The sequence below is a fragment of the Diachasma alloeum genome, unplaced genomic scaffold, assembly GCF_001412515.2.
Source record: "Diachasma alloeum isolate Michigan unplaced genomic scaffold, Dall2.0 Dall_scaffold_01408, whole genome shotgun sequence".
NCBI classification, from domain to species: domain Eukaryota; kingdom Metazoa; phylum Arthropoda; class Insecta; order Hymenoptera; family Braconidae; genus Diachasma; species Diachasma alloeum.
Genome location: NW_021681506.1, coordinates 8,050 through 29,704, shown reverse-complemented (window position 1 = coordinate 29,704; position 21,655 = coordinate 8,050). Strand labels below are relative to the sequence as shown.

The 21,655-nt window shown below is 33.3% G+C and overlaps 3 protein-coding genes across 5 annotated transcripts in view; 2 read left to right on the top strand and 1 right to left on the bottom strand.

Moving 5' to 3' along the window:
- The window catches only part of LOC107046464, a 2,840-nt gene extending 574 nt beyond the window's left edge, over window positions 1-2,266 (top strand). The window contains exons 3-6 of one of the 2 annotated variants that reach the window (XM_015269082.1): window positions 198-393; window positions 1,072-1,266; window positions 1,342-1,476; window positions 1,618-2,266. In XM_015269082.1, the coding sequence (XP_015124568.1) occupies window positions 198-393; window positions 1,072-1,266; window positions 1,342-1,476; window positions 1,618-1,718 (627 nt within the window). In that variant the 3' untranslated portion in view covers window positions 1,719-2,266. Of the gene's footprint in view, window positions 1-197; window positions 394-1,071; window positions 1,267-1,341; window positions 1,539-1,617 lie in introns of both variants that reach the window. The other variant, XM_015269083.1, reaches the window with a different exon arrangement.
- Window positions 1-18,377, top strand: part of LOC107046463 — a 26,583-nt gene extending 8,206 nt beyond the window's left edge. The window contains exons 2-4 of one of the 2 annotated variants that reach the window (XM_015269080.1): window positions 13,936-14,096; window positions 14,244-14,528; window positions 16,523-18,377. In XM_015269080.1, coding sequence (XP_015124566.1) covers window positions 13,936-14,096; window positions 14,244-14,528; window positions 16,523-16,735 — 659 coding nt within the window. In that variant the 3' untranslated portion in view covers window positions 16,736-18,377. Of the gene's footprint in view, window positions 1-13,935; window positions 14,097-14,243; window positions 14,533-16,522 lie in introns of both variants that reach the window. The other variant, XM_015269081.1, reaches the window with a different exon arrangement.
- On the bottom strand, window positions 18,005-21,655 carry LOC107046465 (transcription elongation factor SPT4). The gene is made up of 4 exons (XM_015269084.1): window positions 21,420-21,655; window positions 21,213-21,319; window positions 21,003-21,058; window positions 18,005-18,529 (listed from the first exon to the last, which is right to left on the bottom strand). The coding sequence occupies exons 1-4, from the start codon at window positions 21,480-21,482 to the stop codon at window positions 18,411-18,413; spliced, it is 345 nt and encodes a 114-aa protein (XP_015124570.1). The 5' UTR covers window positions 21,483-21,655; the 3' UTR covers window positions 18,005-18,410.

Below are 21,655 nucleotides of genomic sequence, written 5' to 3'. Positions count from 1 at the left end.
TTTTCATTCATCTATCATTTTCATTTTTTTTAACTCATTCATATTTTTTAATATTTTCATGAAATAAAAAAACAATTTTGTATTCGTCATCCAAAAATTCGTTCAGAATCCAATATTCGATCAATAATTTCTTCCCAAATTGTATAATGTCTTTCATTATCAGTTTGATTCTTTTATTGCTTCTTATTTTTGTTTAGGTCATTCACATCGATGGAGCCTACCCAAAATTTGTGAAGGATCAGTTCAATTCTGGAACAGTGCCCTATGAATTAATTGTCCAATCAAATACAGAAATTACTGATTTGGGAAAGATTCAGGCCACACAGCGTTCTCAATCGACTTCTCCGGAAATCATCCCTCTGATTAATCTACCAACATGCAAGAAAATCGTTGGTAGGTTCTCTTTCGTCTTAATTTCAGTATTTATTTCAATTAAATTTGGTTTTTTTTTTTTTAATATTTTTCATCATAAAAAATTTCAATATATCATAAAAAAACCGAATACAAACGAATATTTCATGACGATTACATAAAAATAAGTCCATCAATTATATTAACTTCTGACTAAAATATATTTGTATTTTTGAAAAATCTCAAATTCATTGTGAGTTGATACAGAATGTTTATAGTTTTTTTATTTCAATTTTTGAATTTTTTTTTTTCATCGTCTCAAGGAAGAAAATTATCTTAAGCTTTTGAGATAAATTTAACTTTCTTTTCTCATAATTTTTTCGGTTCTTGTATTACATTTTGGAAATGAATTCGAAAATTCAACTTCATTCTCTATTCAATATGTTATAGAATCACTTATAGGATTTAATTTTTTTTTTTTTATTAAAAACAAATAAATTTCACTTCTAGCCTGACTATTTGTTTTTTAGATGAAAAATTTTTGATTTCAATGTTTTTCCTCCTTTATTTGTTTGTAAAAAATGGATTCGGATTAAGCCGAAAAAGTAAACATTAAGAAATATTGATTTCTTAATGTTTACAGTTGTGAATCTATTCTTTTTCTTTACAAAATTTCTTTAACACTTCTTTTTAACTTGTTTTGTGTCATTTTTTCTCCAGCTATCAGAGGATTTGTGGAAACTCCTTGGGCTGTCATAGAAAAACAAATGGAGAGTACAGGGAATACTTGTTATGGATCGATTGCTGCTCAAAAATATTTTGTCGATGTGAAAATCAATGACTTTCCTGCCAAATTCGTCTGTCCGTATTCGAAAGGGCAGCATGTCCAATGCGTTGGAAAACTGATTAGAAATGGTGAAATATCGAATCAATTAGGCCGAATAATACTTTATTTGTTTCTCTTGATTTTTTTTTATTTTCTCATTTCAGGAAACAGTTTTTTCTTCAATGTCCAAAACTCAGATTGCATTTCTCTTGTTGATCAGACAATGGCAACTCTCAAAGATCTCTTGTTATGCCAACCATTGGCTAATCTCAATTCATCCACTCTTCACTCGGCTGGAGGTTCGTCTCAACCAAAGAAATTGAAGAGGAATGAATTATTTGCCAAACGATTCCCTAAAAAAGTATCTTTTTTCGTCTTTCTTCTCGTTGTATTTATTAATTTTAGAATTATCTCTAATCGTATTTTTTTTCATTTTTCAGGGTTAAAATCTGACAATGAGGATTACTTTTCTCTATTTAAACATTTCAAGACAATTAATTTCCTTTACTTAAATATCATAATTACTCCTTCATCACTATAAAAATACAACCGGATGGACTGGTAATGGTTAAAACAATAGATAAACAATAATCAACAAGTAGATGGAGTGACAACGATACGGAAATGATTGCTTCGAAATATTCAACCATCAGTTGAACTATAACTCATTCAATTTCAATTTCATTAAATAATCATTCGAATTCGAATTAAATTAAAGAAAAGATAACAACAAAAAATTCTCTTGGTAAAAAAAACCCTAAAACCCTAAAAAATTCCTAATGAAAAATTCCTCGTAAAAAAGGTTTAATGGTAATAACAAACAGAATAGAATATCAACCATTAATGATAGATCAATAAATTGACTGACAATAATCAATCAATGTTTTCAAATCATGCACATATTAACTAAATCATTAATTAATTCTCATTAAGTAATTTTTTGATAGTTCCAATTAAATTCTTAGTAATTCCTTTTTAAAATGAATTATTGTTCTTGATTGTGATAACACCGATAAGTGTTGATGCCTTCAACAATTTTTTTTTCAACATTGTTAAATCGTAATAAAACTCCAAAGTTATTGACCAATTTTTCAATGGTTTTATTTTTGCCGTTACTCATTACTTTTTTAACCATTTTTGTACGCCAATATAGAAACAGTAATTATAACACTTTTCAATTTCTATTGATGTTTTTCTATTGTTCAATTTCCATTTCAATTTTATTACATTTCCAGGAATTACTCATTTGACAATTAATATTTCTTTGATTAGCGCTGGACCAGAAATTTAAGTTCATCCCTCATTTGAACAGTTCCCTCGTTTCTCTTGTGTCTTCTCGAAATCTTGTGCATGCTTCAAAAGAAGAATTAATAATATTTTGTTTTCAAAATTATACGCATTGAACGTCGCCTTCGGACTCCTCGTTTTTCTTTCTTTCTGAAAAGCACAATTTTTTTCGCTTTCAAAATAGTGTTGGTTAAAGTTCGTTTCAGGCAAATTTTCATCACCCATTTTGTTTTTTCAATTTGATCTGCTTTCATCACTAAAATCATGTTTGATTATAAATTAGTCAGTATAATCAATATATCAAACTATCACAATTTCTACTCTAAGTGACACTTCCTCTTCAAATTTGAGAAAATTCATTGAAAAAAAGTCTGAAAAAGAATTGCGGAAAACATTCACCGATTATGCTGAGTTCCTTGTCAGGACAACTTCTGTTTTGCCACTCATATATCACAAATTCATCTCTTCATTAATTCCTATCAATTATCATTTATTTTTATTTCCCTAATCAGTTTTTATTATTAAAAAATCATTTTCAATTCTAATTATTCACCTGTTAACTTTTTGGTTCTTCTTCCCTTCGTTCACTGAGCTATTTTCGTTATAATCAACTGAAATGTCTTCGTTTGGTGTTGATGGAGTTCGCTGATTATCTCGTGGATTCCTTTCTCGATCCGTTACTCGTCTTTCCCTAATCAATCTGTTGACTCCGTTGGGCAATCTCCTCCAAAACCATATTTCTTCCTCGAAATCATTATCTGTATCCACTATTTGAGTCCTGCTAATTATTTCTCTCTCCATTCTACGTTCTTTTCTTGAAACTTCCTTCCAGTGACACTTCTTTTCTTCTTTTTGTGAATGTGTTTTAATCATCGTTCATTTTTTTATCAAAGTCAATCATTTTTAACATTTTCTATACGTTTTTTGCCGTTTCTATTGACATGTTTGATAGGGAATATTATACAGAAAAATGTTAATAGAAAAAAGAGTCAATAGAATTTCATTTCTCTATAGAATTTTTTCGACTCAAAATTTCTACGTTTTTTTAGTCATTTTTTATTTTATTATTTTCAAAAAAATCGAATGAAAAAATTTGGAAACTTGGAGCGAAAAAAAATTCTTTAGACAACGAAATTCTATAAACTTTTTTCATAGAGTTTCCTATCGAACACGTCAAAAGAAACGGCAAAAAACGTATAGAAAATCCAATAGAAGTTCTATAGAAATTCCTATAGAATTCTTTAGAGTTTTTCTATTAAAAATTTCCCTACATGCTATTTCAATCAATCAATAAAAGTACAACCGTTCAAGCAAAATTTTCGAGATATTTCAATGTTCCTTTTTTTTTCTTCAAAAATTATTTGCTAGCACTCTAGTGTTTTGAAAAATTGATATATCAACATGAAATTTGACATGAGCTCTTGTTTTCCCATTTCATCCATTCAATTTTCGTCAGTTCCTATATAATTCTGTAAAAACTGGATTATCTACTATTGAATTTTCTACCTGTTCCCCTAAATATATCTTTAAAGTTGACCACGAGCGAACTCTAGACATAGCTACGTATAATTGTCCATGTGTAAATACATTTCGTCGCAAGTCAATCGCAATACGATCAAATGTTTGACCTTGCGATTTATTAATGGTCATTGCAAAAGCCAATTTTATTGGGAATTGTCGACGAGTGAATGTGAAAGGATATTAATTTTCACACATAAAAATTATTCTGTTGATGAACACAATCTTTTTTTTTTTATCTCCAATTAATATCTCACATTTCAAGACATTATTTTTCATTTCTAATATCAATAGTCTCGTACCATTGCAAAGTCCCTGTTGAATGGTCAAATTTCTAATCAACATGACTATGCTAAATTTCCTCAGTCGTAATTCATGAGGTGGGAATGATCGAGGCTTGAGAGTATTCAAATACTCTGGTGATAGATATTGATTGATTTCTTCATTGTCATTACAATTGTCCGTACTATCTACACTGGTATATAATTTTTCTGTGTCGATATCCAATAAATCCACTACTCGTTGATTTATTTCATCAACATCTTCATTTCTCGCAGATAGAATTGCAACTGTCGAAGCAGTTTTATATTTCTTCATGCGTAACAATTCTCCATACGTCTCTGTTACAATATCTTCATTCTTATTCGCTAAACATTCTTTTGGAAGATCTAATTTATCTGTGTCATCATTCAAGACCCCATTTCCCAATTCTATTAAATAATTAGAGAAATCCTTTTCTGTTAATAAAGCTCTCATATTTTTAGTCAATGTAAATTTGGTAAAAAATTGCCATAAGAAACTATATTTTATTGATAAACTGATAGTTTCACTTCACGTTGCCGCTTGAAGCACCGGAAGTAATTGTCGGAAATCTCCCCCCATAATCATTATTTTGCCACCAAATACCATATCATTATTCATTACATCCTTGAGCAATCGATCGATCACATCTAAACAATATTTTGGAGCCATCGGTGCTTCATCCCAAATGAATACATCATTTAGATATAATTCCCTTCCTTTTTTAGAATTCAATTTGATATTAGATGTTGAATCTGGATACAACGGTACTGGTAATCCGAATGTTTTATGAACTGTTTTCCCTTTTGGTAATAATGTCGCGGCTATCCCTGTAAATGCTGTTGTCATTACTTTCTTCCCTTTTCCCATTAACAAATACCACAAAGTGTCATAAATAAATGTTTTACCCGATCCACCGGGTCCATCTATATAAAAGCATGAATTTCGTTGTTGCACATTATAGTTATTTGTATTTGATATTATTTCATCAACAATGTTTTTCTGTTCTTCATTCAATTTTGCATATTGTTCTTCTCCTCTTGCTGCTAAATCTTCCATATTCAATTCTTCATCTGTATTTTCAATTGTTTCTAATATTTCAGGCATATTATAATTTGCAAGACATTTATCTTCATCATTCAATAATTTCTCTATTTCCATTAAGGCCCTGTTCTCTGCTGCAGCAGGTGTCATTTTTTTTTAAAATCTTCCGACATTGAAACTTTGAATTCCTCCCATAATTTCCCTGGATCCGAGGGTTGACAGTGAATCAAAATACAAGTAAATAAATGTCTTAAAGCTCCTGACATCATCGATACTTCTCCTTCCATTGCTCTAGTCCATTCATAATCATCTTCAATTAATCCCCTTTCCTTACAGGCATCAGTAAAAGTTGAACATAACTTTCCACTTACGGTTCGCAAATCATCAAAACTCTGAGAGCCTCTAACATTACACAATAACAATCGAAGATGGAATAATTCTAATTGAGAGGGGCTCACGGAGTACATTCTACCGATGATATTAAAATTCGATTGCCTTTTCCTCCAGCCTATTATTTTATTATCAATTTTCGTTTTAACAAATGTATAGTATGTAGGAATGTCAGAGTATACATAATTTCTTGCGTCTGGATCTCGAGCATTCAATTCGAAATAATCTAATAACACATTTTTTTGTTCCAATACATCGTCTAAATTACATTCTTCTCCACCGGGATTTATTGTTATATTTTGTTGATTTGGTAGATGTACCGGTAAACGAATAACCGAGTGACTTTTGTCATGCAGTTTTTTGCCCAAAAAACGCCAACAAGCTTCAACAGGGCCTACATAACGACTATCTATGTATTGTTTAATTTCATCGTGCTCAATGGTATTCTTTCCCGACTCGTCTTCTATCACAATTTCTGCGGCGTCATGTGATTTGTGGATATATTTATAAAAATATTTCACAGCTCTGATATTTGAAACGACTTCCACATTACAATGACAATTCAATTTCAGTAAAATTTCTGGACAGTACGGTACAACATATATATTATCTACTACATAACCATTTTGTTTCTCATGGTATTGTTCGGTATCTCTCCTACGATAACAGGGATATCCATCGTCATCCATTGTAGTTTCCTCTTGGAATCCTATTGGAAAATGTTTGGAACATTTATTATCAACTAAACACCAATCACCGCATGGACCATGAATCATGTTTTTCATTACTATATTATACAAATCTGGCTTTTCATTTTTGTCAGGGATCTCAGCAGAAATGAATTTGTCTACTATACATGGGCGAGTTAATTTATAGCCTCTTTTCAAATTGACTAACATATGAACGTGAGGTAATCCTCGTTTTTGAAATTCTATAACATAAATATAGGCCAAGACTTCTCCAAATATTTTTTTGATGATAATTAAATCCAGTAGGTAATTTTTTTTTAGATCGAAAACCCTCGCAACTAAATCAGGCCTGTCACTTGGTTGCTCGCCAGCACCAAGATTTTTCGTAATTTCTCGCCACCTAGGATTACATGTCATTGTGATAAAAAGATCGGGTTTACCATATTTTCTCACAATTGCCATGGCATCCTGGTAATTTTGAGCCATATTTCGTGGTGATCCTATGAATGTCGTCGGTAAAATAACAATTTTTCCTACTCCAAGGTCATTCTCTTCCCCTTTTTTTTCTAAGTAATCAATGAGGCCTTGATACGTCTCACATCTGAGCTTCTTTTGGTTTTGTCGAACAAAAGTTGTGCGATCTCTTTCTACCTTCACATAATTGTCGACTACCCATTGTTGGAATAATTTACGACCTTTTAGAATTGGATTGAAATAATCTCTGATTGCAATTAAATTTTTCACGTATGCCGACCGCGAAATTCTTTTATTTTTACTCAACCGTTTATCATCACTATTATGTCCCCCGAGTCCAGATGGATAGAATATTGGATAAATCCATGGTTCAATATATTCATGCATAGAACTTAGGAATATTAATTTTTTATCATCTCGATTAACAATAGTGACATACGATTCGGGGATCTCCCCATCTGCAGTCGTTGAAAATACCGCGGCTACTTCGTTCGTCCTTTGTGGATTATATCGGTGTTTATCCATACTTTTCTTTTTTGAGTTGAAAATTATTTTTATTTCTGGCATAGGAGTTCCAGATTGTACACATTTTTCTTCCTCCAGCTCTATTACTTCTTTCATCATGTAATAGGCATCAACAAATCGATTTTTGTCACGGATAACTCTATCTAGTACGTCTCAAATAGAAAGATTTAACTCACTCATTGCGGATATTCTACAATGATTCGCAGCATCAGAATCTATCATAAAAAGTTGCCCATAGCTAGGTATTCCATTTTCACCTTCTGGATACAAGGCAGTATTCATTTGATAGTAGATTTGTCCTTGAATCATGAAACAGAAAAGACCTGCTCTTCTACCTTCAAAATTTTCAAAATTAGCATTAAATGAAGCAAACGATAGAGCATTGTTATAACATCTGATATTTTTGAAGAAATCATTCGAATTTATGTTTTCTATACTGAATAGTTCTTCAATTTCTTCCGGAAAATCGGTGAAGTTAGGCGCAACTACATCACCATGACTGCAACAGTCATTGAATGAATCTTTTTCTTTAGTACTAACCCGTTCCCCGGCGAAATGTTTCGCGGTACAATGCCGACATAGTACCTCCATTGGACCGAGATAATTTTCAATCACGTCATCGTTAATACGTCCATTATCGTCATCAAAACAATATTTTGCTAGCATCCGATAGACCCTCTTTTTCCTACTCAAATTTCCACTCTCTATTTCTTTCACGATAACTTGCTTGTTTTCGTACATTTTGCTCAATTTTTTTATTTCGTTCAGCTTTATCATTTATTAATCTCTGTTTTTCTCCTTCTAATATACTTTTTTTCAATCTACAGCGTTGTTGCCTTTGAGCATTGGTTGCAATCAACTTTTTATTCACACCAGTTTGTGTTTCTGAATCGCGACTCCCAATCGATAATTTATTCATTACAAACTTCTCATTATTTGCTCGTGCACGACTTTATTTCTTTCTCTCATTATTTTCTTTTCGTTTTAAAATAATTTTCTTCGCTTCCAACGCATGTTTTTTCGCTCTACATCTTTGTTGTCGTTCAGCAGCCGTCTCTGAACATTTTATCTTCTGACATTTCAAATTAGTATTATTAACTATTTGACCACTGGGATCAGGATTTTCATCCATCACTTTCTCCTCTGAACCAAACTCTGCATTTCGTTTACAAGCACGGCATCGTTGTTGCCTCTCCTTAGCTTTTTCACGGATCAAATTAATCTTCTCAATTTCCAAGATACGTTTCTTTTTCCTACAGTCCCGTTGTCGCTGAGCATCACTTTTCGGTATTTTTTCATCATCTCCTTCACCTTCATCACTTTCATCAACAGGACTCTCTAAATCTTCATGATTTATCCCAAATAATCTTTTTTTCTCATTTTCGTTAGACATTTTCAATTCTCAAATACAAATCTCAATAATCTCAACTAATTAATCTTGTTTCAATCTCATTTCATTCGTAAAAAATATTCAATTCCCAAAAAGTTGAAATAAATTAACAAAAAAGAAAATTACAAAATGTGAGTTCCAAACCCACTCCACTGACGCAAAATTTGTATACACATTATTTCATATTTCCTTCAGTGATATGTGATTTTGAAGAAAGATAATTTTTAACTCGCTGCAGTACTGTTATTGATCCAATAATAATATTCCATAAACAATAGATGGAGACACCATCATTGAGCGTTAAATCATGTTATTCACCGATCGAAAAATTGAATTAAATGTTCAAATTACACCTCGTTGATTCACCTTTAACCTAAATTCTGTTAAACAAATAACATGAAGTGGAGCTCAGACTTCATTTGTTTGAGCTCCACTTCGTCGCATAAACAGAAATCCTATTCCATAAACACAACACTTGATTAATCCCATTTTTAATTAATTCAATGTATTTTTTTTCAAATTTTGATGTATCGTTTCATATTTAATAAGAGCCATACCCTCGGCCATAGTAATTTTATAGACTCACACTTTAGTAGAAAGTATTCAGAGACAATCGAGCATAAACCAAAAAATTCTCTCCATTAACATGAAAATAATTGAAATTTTCAAACAAACATAACAAGTTACCTATTAGACGGAATAGCTACTATGAGCTATCAAATTGAAGGTCTCAATGAAGATTACGTACAATATATGTCTATTTAACATATGAAAAATGGCATTTTTGAGGTGTGACATAACGGAAACAACAGAAATAATTCACAATAACTCCGTGAAAATGCTATAGAATCAGATTAGTCATACACCTTTTTGACAATAATGAAGTATACTCTTCAAAATTATACATGAATTGTTTGACTTGATCCACATTAAATGCCTAAAAATGAAATTCAAACTGATTCAAAATTATTCAAAACTGATTTTGAGAGAAAAACCTGGAAATGTAATTTTTTTCTCGAAGCTCTGATAACTCAAAGACAAATCGACCAAATTGGATAAGTCAGGTGACAAATTGAAAGACATTTTATATACTCACTCTCAAATACAAAATATTCTAAGAGATTCAACCGGGAATCGAGAAATTCTCAAGATTAAAATGAATATAAAATTTAATAAATTTTCAAAACGAGACTTGCTAAAATCACTTTATTATCGCCCATAACAAATTACTTACTGTATTAAATAACTCATATGAGGTATCAAATTGAAGATCCGGACGAGACCTTCAAAATTGCGTACAATATATCTCCGTTCGGGAAGATTAAACCTACAATAATTAATGAAAAATGTCATTTTTAAGATGTGTCATAACGGAAGAAACAGGAGTAAGCTACAATAACTACTCAAAAATACCATAGAATCAGATTTATCATACACCATTTTGAAGAGAATAAAGCACTGTTCAAAATGATACATGAATTGTTTAACTTGGTCCACGTTAAATTACCTAAAAATGTAGTCAAAATCAATTAAATCAATTAAAAGATAAAAACCATGAACATGCTCAAAGCTCTTATAACTCGGAGACAAATCGATCAATTTCGACAAGTCAGGTTTCCAATCAAAGGTAATTTTATGTACTCACTCTGTAGCACAAAATATTCCGAGGCATTGAAACTGGAATGGAAAAATTTTCATCATTAAGATGAAAAAAATTGAAATTTTCAAAACGTGACATGCTAAAATCTCTATATTATTGTCAATAACAAATTACCTACTGGATAAAATAACTAATATCAGGTATGAAAGTGAAGATCTGAACGAGACCTTCAAAATGACGTACAATCCATCTCCGTTCATGAAGATTAAACCCACAGTAATTGATGAAAAATGACATTTTTACGGTGTGACATAACGGAAGAAACAGGAATAAGCTACAATAACCCCTCGAAAATGCCATAGAATTAGCTTTATCATACACCATTTTGAAGATAATAAAGTACTCTTCAAAATCATACATGAATTGTTCAACTTGGTCAACGTTAAATACCTAAAAATGTAGTCAATATCACTTTTAAGAGAAAAAACGTGAAATTGTGATTTCTTTCTCAAAGCTCTTATAATTCGGAGACAAATCGATCAATTTGGACAAGTCAGGTTTCAAATCAAAGGTAATTTTATGTACTCACTCTGCGATACAAAATATTCTGAGGCATTGAAACAGGAATGGAAAAATTTTCATCATTAAGATGAAAAAAATTGAATTTTTTAAAACGTGACATGCTAAAATCTCTATATTATTGTTAATAACAAGTTACCTACTGGATGAAATAACTAATATCAGATATCAAATTGAAGATCTGAACGAGACCTTCAAAATAACGTACAATCTATCTCCGCTCATGAAGATTAAACCCACAGTAATTGATGAAAAATGACATTTTTATGGTGTGACATAACGGAAGAAACAGGAATAAGCTACAATAACTCCTCTAAAATGCCATAGAATCAGCTTTATCATACACCATTTTGAAGATAATAAAGTACTCTTCAAAATGATACATAAATTGTTCAACTTGGTCCACGTTAAATACCCAAAAATGTAGTCAAAATCACTTTTAAGAGAAAAAACGTGAAATTGTGATTTCTTGCTCAAAGCTCTTATAACTCGGAGACAAATCGATCAATTTGGACAGGTCAGGTTTCAAATCAAAGGTAATTTTATATACTCACTTTGTAACACAAAATATTCTGAGGCATTGAAGCAGGAACGGAAAATTTTTCATCATGAAGATGAAAAGAATTGAAAATTCCAAAACGTGACATGCTAAAATCACTATATTATTGTTCATAACAAATTACCTACTGGATAAAATAACTAATATGACGGATCAAATTGAAGATCTCGAAGAGACCTTTAAAATTACTTATGATTCATCCCCGTTTATAGAGATTAAAACCATGACAATTGATTAAATATGTCGTTTTTCCGGTGTGACATAATTAAAGAAACGGTAATAATCCACGATAACTCCGCAAAGTTCCTATAGAATCGCAATTATGAGAGACTATTTTGAAGATTATAGAATACTCTTGCAAACGATTGACAAATATTTCAACCTAGTCCACCTAGAAGTACGAAAAAATACTGCCATAGCTAATTTCTCACATGAAAGGTGAAAACTCAATTTCCGCCTAAAATTCGCATAAGTCAATGGGGAATCGATAGAATTGGATGAACCAGGTGTCAAATTGAAGCTTATTTAATAAGCTTTCAAATGAGTATACCCTATGTATAATTCGTTGGGAGTGGAGGTAAGAAATAACGTAAAAATCAAACAAAAACCAGGGTTACGCACACGGATTATTCTAAAGGGGAAAGCCCCTTCTTTCAATGGTTAATAACGCGGGAGTTTTTTTATTTAAACTTATGGAATCAAATTGCACAAAACTAAGGGTAGAGGGGCAAAATGGATACGTTAGACTTTTTTCAAATGTTAAAAATTTATTCAATTGTTGATGAAATAGAAATTTTTGTCTTCATTGAAGCTTACTCTTTGTAATGAGTCCAAACTGAGCTCAATTGAGTTACGAATATTGAATAAACAAGTAGGAAATTGCTCTTATACTGTATATAGTAGAGTTATTTTTGTTAATAAATTAGCAATATACTTCCGAATCGTTATTTTGCACATCATTTGCTTCTATCATATATAATTCACTGTTTATTCCATTGTATTAAATTACATAAGATTTCCTTCTACCTAATTTTGTCAGATTTTCAACTTAGTTGAATGTTATCAGCTATAATACTCCAAGACCTTCAAAATTATCGGATATTTCCCGAATGTTTTGTTGCATAGCAGCGAGAGGGATCAGTTTTGCAGATTAAAATCCCGAGCGCGTAGCGCGAGGCTTATTGTCAGCCGGGGAAACTAAATGAACTCATACTTTTATACCATATACTTTTATATGTGACCGTCCGTCCGAGAAAGGCACACGATAATCCAAAAACTACTTTTTCCAGTAAAATCATTCTTGTACAAAATAGTTCACCTCTAGCCTACTCTTTTTTTCAGTTGTTGTTGCTGTCACTTATGAGGGCGCGCAGCGGGACTTATTGAATAATTGCTCTATTTACGACAATTTTTGTTTTCGTGTTAAATGCGCCTGTGCAACGATAAATGCACTTGTCTCATTCGTAGAAATGAATCATAGTTTTGTTTAAGATGAACCAAAGCTGTGATATCAATGGAACCAGTTGGGAAAAGGCCTCTCATTCAGTAATTTATAACTTTTTCAAAAGTGAATATTTTGTCAATATAAAATTATATCCTTACTGTTGAATCATCATTTAGTGCGTCGTTAATTGTTGAATTGTCATATACTTCAACTTGCCAGTTAAAAAAAAATGAATAAAAGAATTTTCCTGCAGCGTCACCGTGGCCATCCTCCTTAATGGCATTAACACAAACATTTCAAGCTGTGATTGAATTCATTTGAAGCATGATATTCAAAGATATCCCCGAAAGTCTGATTTTCAAAAAATACCAAATTTTTGAAAATTTTCGAATAATTCAAAGCAACGATTGTTGCTATCGCATTCATCTTCGAACTCGGTCAAAGGGACATCCAAGCAAATTCTTTAAGCCATCATACAATCATTTCAGAACATTTTTTTTAGTTATCGTGGGACAACCGATTTTCGAAAAAATTGAAAAATTAGAAAAACCAATCGATGAATTAAATTTCAATTGATGGCAATCGATAGGGCACAACAATACCTACATTTGAAAAAAAAAAAAAAACACATACAGACACGGTCTGAAAATTGCATTTTCATCACGCTGTGACGAAAAGCGACCTTTTCGGCACGCTCCGCGTGCCTAAAAGTCCAATTTCCGCCACATTGTGATGAAAAATATTGTTCGTAAATATACTATTTCGAACTTTTTGGATCATAAGGGATCGATATAACACAAAAATTGAAAACTTAAATTTGAACGATTACAGGGCTTCCATTCAGAAGCAAAATGTCTGAAGTGTCTCCTTTTTTAATTCTGCTATTACAATTCCTTTCTGAGAGAAGTAATGTTAAAGGGGATAATTAACTTTGCATTTGTGATTTATTTGAATTACAGAAAAGATCATCCAAAAAGAGGATACGATATCAATAAATAGTGTAGAGCTCGCTAATGGGCTAGGAGTATTAACACGTTCTGGCTCGGTACCTAGTCTAGATCTCAAATCGTTTCTACCTTATAATGGTGATGAAGAGAAGGAAACAGAGAGCATGCATCAGGTACTATTTAAACTATCAAGCGATACTTCCAATTTGCAAATAATAATCATACAAAAATCGTTCTGTTGAGATTAAAGGGAGAAATAAATGTACAATTCTCTTGGGATTGGATATTGAACATGACACATTTTTGTTCTCACTTTCTAGTTAATTTATTGGGAGTGGAAACAATACATGGAAAGCTGTATTCTGCTTTTTCAACTAGCGGTGAATATCTTCACGGGTATAAATTCGGAAGCTGTTCTACAAGAAGTTTTGAACTCTGCTCAGGGATATAATTTCCTATGCAACTTGGCAGAGGTTGCAGCTGTGTGCAGACGAGTGAATTTCTCACACAAAGAGATGGATATAAATATCATGGGTTTCGATGATTTATTGTTGGATATCGATAGAATTTGGGCGGAAATGGAGCCTTTCTATGTCAACATTCCAGTAAGTAAGCATAATAAATCTTCGAACTTGATTAAAGCCAATTGATTCCACAATCTAATGAGTTTCAACGTTGAAAACGAATTAATTATTAAATTTTTCTTGGCCCTTCTTCTATTTCATTAGAATAAAATATAATAAACATCATTAAGATTTCATTCTTGAATATCACAGAAAAATATTGCACCATATATTACGAATTTGTCCGTAAAATGATATTTGACGGACACTTCGTGTCCTCCGGTGTGAAGAAAATTTAGCCTCGTCACTCAGTCGAAAATACTTTTGTCACACGCCATCTTGTAAACTAATAATTTCCGTGTGTGAGTTGTCATCAGTTTGCACTGTAAGGATATTTTCCCGGGTTGTTCACCCAGGAAAAATCCAAACTACTTTTTAGCCGTCTCTATCTCTCAATAGTCGGGCGCCAGCCGAACCTTCACGGGAGGTTCGACGAAAACCGGCCTCTGAGGCAAACTCGTCCACTCAGAGGACTTTTTGGCTGGACAATGGGTTGCCCAGCTAACATCAGCGTGATACGGTAGAGTGGGCGAGGTCCACCAGGAGTATTACCGTCACATTCCACGGCCTTTGCAAGCCGTGAATTATGCCTCGCGGCACAAGTTCCCTACTGAATGGGATTCATCTTTCCTCCGGCGGGTCTCTCGACTCCTCCGGCATGCTTCCTCTCTCCAAGTATTTCTACTCAGGAGGGTTTCCGAGCTACCTGCGATTCAGCCGGGACTCCTCAGAGCCTGGGACGCGGAGAGGCTGATCTGACCAGGGTGGAACTACGTTACCCACGCTACGACCACCCACTCTCTCCACCACCAGTTACCGCTTTGGTCATCGCGCGTCACTGCCTCCGGGTAGTACTAGACCGTCGGCGTATGGTCGGACCGACAGGAGGATTTCTCGACTCCAGGCCCACGGGCCCATACGCCTCGAATCGTTCCGCCGAGACTAGATGACGCCGAACACGACGAAGTCGTCACCTCGCGTTCCGAAATAACTCAGATTTACGCGCGGGGGATGCAGGGGCATCCCCCTATATTCGCCGCCACAGTTATGCACCAGGCTACGCTGAGTAAACTCCTTACCATGGCTTCTTCAGCCATCCACCACTTCCAGCACACCGAGAGATTATTTCAACCTCTCGGTTCAAGCGCTCGCGTGCGACTCACTCGGAATCTCACTAGGGCCTTGCCTCCTAGTCTGGATATCTCGGCGACGATAGGTCATTCCGTTACCCTATCCCCACCAATCAACCCGACGGGATCACGGAGGTACCAGTCCTTTCACCTGGCCGTTGGTCCCTAGCCTACTCCGACATAGCCTATAGAATCGCCCAGTTGGACGGCCTGTACGTCGGCCCCATTTCCCCTAGCACATGCTGGGCGAATTCTAATACGGCGATAGTCTAAGTAACGCCCTCCAGACCTCCAGGGGTCGCGGTTTCACCCATAACCGCTATGCCTTAGGTCTTTCATTGGTTTGTGGTTTACCTCACCTAGTCCCGGCTTTCTTCAGCCGCTTCTAGGTGTCGCTACTTATCTCTCTTCAACAATTTTGAGAGTTCACTTATCTTTTTGAGGGGATTTCAACCCGTAACGAGAAAATCTCGTTACAGCACCTTGTGCGATAAAAAGATGTACATAACTCGTGGTAAATGACCTTTTTGATGACTGTGATTAACCTTACACTCGCCAAAAACGTTATTTACCAACTCGTTAGGTAAAATACTATTGTGACTTATGTGATTGCAGTACACGACTCGGTTGTGACTCGATCTGCAATCCTTACACTCGTCCGAAAAGTTTTTTCCAGCTTCGTGACGAAAATATTCATTTTCGTCAATATGCATTTCCCTCGTTGCATTAAATTAATAGAAAATTTAGGAATTTCGCTACTGAGAATATAAAAAAATTAGACAACAAACCTAGAGGAAAATCATTTAATTCAAAATATTTACTGTTTTTATTTTTCATAATTTTCAGATCGTCACGGAATTACCAGTATGGCCCCTCCACCAAGGAGAAACCAACACATGTGCTCTTTGTCTCACAGTAGTAACAAGTGGTAGAATAATATACAATGAAAACACGTATCATGCAACGTGTGCGAATCTCTGGTTAAACTGCGTAAACAGTAATCTGCCAGTTCTCAAGTACCCTTCTCAAATTCACACAGTTTCTGCTGGAGGCAATTAGATCTGATATTTATTTTTTTTTACTCAACTTTATGTTATTCTCATTTTTTGGCATGCTTTAACACCGACAGAGCATTATCTTGGATGAATGAAATAGAACACACAGTGAATTCCACTTGGAATTATTTACAATTGTATTTTCTCCACGAAAGTTTGTCTAATGGTCGATCAGTAATCTCTTGGTATTGCAATAACTTCTCTACAATACTTCTTAATTGCAACATGTGTAATTCAAAAAGGGAAAAAAATATCAAAATCGGATAAGATGGGTGGTGAGATTTCAATTTTTCAACTATATATGTCGAAATTATACATACATGTTGGAGTAGCATAGATTGAATTTTGTATTGTGAAATTTGATTTACACATTTAAAATGGGATATTAGAAAATGCAAATTGTACTTTTTATGCAATTGAATATGCGATGTGTGTATTTGAATCCGTGTTGCAGAATTTTGTGCAAAACTATTTGGTATCCATATGAAGGTGCAAGGGTAGATGTGTATTTCAAATTAACGTACATTTGTTAGCTTGTGAAGAAGGGATCAACATCCATGTAATTAACAAGCATTCATGATCAAATTTTACTTTAAGCAGATGGATATACTAACCTGCGAAAAATCATTGTGTCCAATTGAACTATGTAGAAATCTTCAGTCATGTTTCAACCCAGTGCATTTTCCTCAACGTGTTATAATTAAAAGTATCCGCGAAATTGCTCTAGGTACATTTCAATGTGTATAATTAAAAAGTCTTGCAGAGAAATTATTACGATTCATCGTGCGTTGTAGGTTATTCAGCCAAGAAAATTTTGTCTTGGTTGAAATATGCTCATTTTTTCTGTTTTTGTTTTCTCTTCTTTTTATATGTATATTTCTGTAAAAAACAAATTTTTCATTGCAATTATACAAATTGGAAAATTTATGATGTATTTTTTTTTATTAAAATCGATTATTTTTTGTTTATTCAGTTTGAAATTCTGTAGGGAGAAAGTCGTAAGTCGTGGAAACATAATTTCTTTAAAAATGTCCAAACTTGTTTCGTAGTGGTAAAAGTTTTGAACGAATTTTTCTCACCTCCTAAAATTTCTAATTATCTAAGAAATTTTCATCTATGAAAGGATGTATGGGATCGACTTGCTATATTCCACCATTTCACGGCTGAATTGTTTTTATTTTTAGCTTCCTCAGAGCAAAATGAATCGTGTCTTATAAAAATTTTTTTTTGTTATCAATAATAGAAAGGATAGATAAAAAAGTGAAGACAAAAGTATTAAGCTTTTGTTTATTTCTGGGATCAATTCAATTTCTGTCTCACTTAAATGTTCGTTTTCACTTGGCCCAATTTTTAGAGGAGATAGAGTAACATACTGATTCATTCAATGAAAAGATAAACACTTTATCTGATGGTAAATTTTTATAGACCTGTTGTTATTAGTTCATTAGAGATGATGAAAAAACCTTGTGGTTTTATACTGTTGTGTGTTGTAGCTCTCGAAGTACTCTTATGATAGTTCACGATTACTAATTGAAGTTTTTCTCCCCTGTTCCACGCACAAAGAATCTTCGAAACGCCTACTAGGCCACAATCACTGTATTCTATGTTCAACGTCATAAAAAAAATCGATAAATAATGTTCGATGATGATTAGTCTAACGTTCTTTCCTGTGTGTAAGTTTATCTCTGTGATGTGTCTCTTGGTCTGTAGACTATTCCTCGACTCTTCATGTCTCTTATTATGTTCGGGGGGAGTCGTCCGGAGACTGAAATGGCGTAGACTCCTTTCGTGAAACGATCTGATGACAATTTTTTAAAAATAGATTGTAATGTTACGAATTATGAGATTTTTTTGAAATTACATCAATAATGATATTGCAACACCGTCATACTCTATATTGTTATTATTAAGGTATTACAGTGGGCTTGCTTTGTTTCAAAAATCTATATTTGATAATATCTCATGTTTTTGTTTGCCAATATTGACCAACATTTTTTGACTCGGCTTCATGGGTATCACAATCCCTTCTTCCCTGCAATGAAACGAGGGTGTGAAATTTTCCAGAAAAACTTGATACGCTCGTTCTGCGGAACTTGACACCTTTATTTGTTTACAACGAAGCATTCGGGAAATATTCGATAATTTTAAAGGTATTACAACTGAATATTTTGTTGTTGTCAATAGTGGCTCATAATTAGAATTAAAAAAAAATTCAATAGGTGAGTTAGAGAGCTCTTGTTGCACTCATTTTTTCTTGTTTTAGACTATACTCACCAATACAGTATACAAAAACGGTTTTGAAATTTGAAGGCAATTTTTCATATACAGTTAATTTAATTAATTCAATTGCATTAATGTTTACCTCACTTTACTACTGTAATTTTTATTTATTCTATACCCATTTTTCTCCTATCAAATCTTTCCATCGATGTATTCAAAGAGAAAGAAAAAGTGAAAAAAGGAAAATATTCATTTAACAGACAACTATTGCAAAGAACTTATCATCATTTCGGAAGTATCATCATTGGTAATTATATTCCCAACATACTCAGAAAATTTCAGAGTAAAATAAGAGCATTTCGAGTAATTGCAGATTGAAAAACATAATTGATACGACGGTAATGACCTCAAAACATAAGTAACTCGACTTCAATTGGTCTCATTTGGAAGATTTGTCGAATGTCTATTGATGTTCAAAGACAGGAATTCAATTCTCAACCATGACATCAAGTTATGTCCTGTTTTGGCAAGCAATCAAAATTTGCTTGAAAAAAACCAAATTTTTCAAAAATTCATAACTCAGTGAAAAAAATTTTAATCGATCTGAAAATTTAAGGATAAGTTTGTCATATATAGTTCTCTTCGGGAAAACATCGCGGACTGGATTGGAAACAAGCACTATTCAGCTCTGACCAAATGAAATGAACAAATCTCCTTATGCACGGGCTTTTATGGGATTTATTTTTAAAGTGATAATTGACCTATTAGAAGACCCCAAAAATAAAACTGGAGAGAGAGAGAGAGGGCTATGTGGAAAAATCTGCCTAATCTAATAGCTGAGAGAAAAACTTGGGGTACTGAGGCAAATAATACAGATATTTTAAACTGCAAGTCCCATGTAACCTCATGCTAACTTCGCCATTCCCTGCATAGCGTGAACCGTCCAGTGTTTGAACGAATAAGGTTCAGTAATAAATTAAATGTGGAAACGTTCTGCAAGGTCTCATTGACTTTATGAACATTATATTAGTTTTTTAAGAGGATAAAAGTTCCATTCCACTAAATTATTTTTTCTACAATAAGCATGTAAAGTAGTTTGATCATTGGACAAGTTTGAACACTGGCCGGTTCACCTTATCGTCCATTTTATTCCTGAATAATCAACTCCGGTTGGGGACTAAAATTGTTATCAAAAGTAAAACAATAATGCTATTTATCACTTGAAAAATAAAATCAAAATTTTTCTGAGTGCTTGAATTTTTGTCTAAATATTCTTGATCAGCGAATTAACATGTAGGGGAGGGTGGGGTAATATGGACACCAGATTTAAATAATGAGTTGAATAGGATTAAATCTACTGTTCCGACTTCATTTGAAGTTTATAAAAACGAACACATTGTCATAAGACTGGATCGTAGGAGTTGTAAGGTGAAGCAAAAACGGGGTAAAATGGACACTTGGATTTCTTCCTCAATTATTTATGTTTCCACAATGTTACTCAATTTCTGAAACATTAATCATGACTGCGATTTTTAAATTGAAAAAAAAAACTCATTTTGGACTTTTGACGTGGGGGGTCGTAAACTAAATTTTTCTTTGCTCATTTATCCTCCCCTCCTCCTATTGTTTTATGGTAATTTCCTTTGTAAGTAGAAAAGTAATCATCTTACAAATTTTGCAAATGGAGGAAGGTCACTTGTGTAGGGCGTACAACTGTTTATTGAAAAAAAAAATGATTTCAAAGGTATTTCAATAGTAAAACAGGAAATCCAGAGCTACTCTATATTTCAAACTTCAATGCGAAATTTAAGAGAGATGAAGTTTATTTGTTGATATCTCTTTCAGCTCTAATTTTTCTCTATAAAAAGATACCGACACGATTCTGTTGGGAAATGTCTGGTGAAAATTGTCTTGATTAAAAATTGAATAGGATCACATTTTCGATTGTCCATTTTGCCCCACCCGCCCCTATTCAATAACCGATCAGTTTTATCCACAAACCAAATACTCAATTAATGCAGACAGTTTTGTTTATTAAAATGTGGACATACTTATTCTCTGCCATTTACACACCCAACTGTCTTCTGGACTCATTGCTGCAATCATCCTAATGATTAAACGGAAGGAACATGAATCATAATTGGTTCCATCTATTGCACCAAAATTTGTAGAAAATTAATCACTGGTTTATTTTTTGTGTATGATTTCTCTAATTGCAGTGTTGTCAATAAATTAATAATTTATCATCATTGTGTACTTACCCGTCAAAATTAGAGCTGGTGCAATCGAATACATTATCTTTGTTGTTTTTCAATCGTAAGAATTCGTCACAGTTTTCACAACCATCCATTTCAAATTGATCAAAGGTCTGAGAAAAATTCAATAATCAAAAAGGAAAATTTTATAAATCACCATGAACGAGTGCATTGAGAATATTATGGTAACGAATAGAAGAGGTTAAACCTGACCTTGATTAAAGAGCACACCATACATGCCCGTAAGCCTCTCAAATCTTTTGGTACGGTCTCCATTTATGCTACTTGTATTGTTGAATATACTTTTAATAAATGAAATATTCTAGTCTAAATTATTGATACGTGTGAAATGACAAGATCGTTGAATAAACAATGGTGTGCAATTGTTTTGAAGCATTTTTGTTATTTTTTCCATCACAAATAGCGCTGGTTGCCCCCTAGGGTCCCTA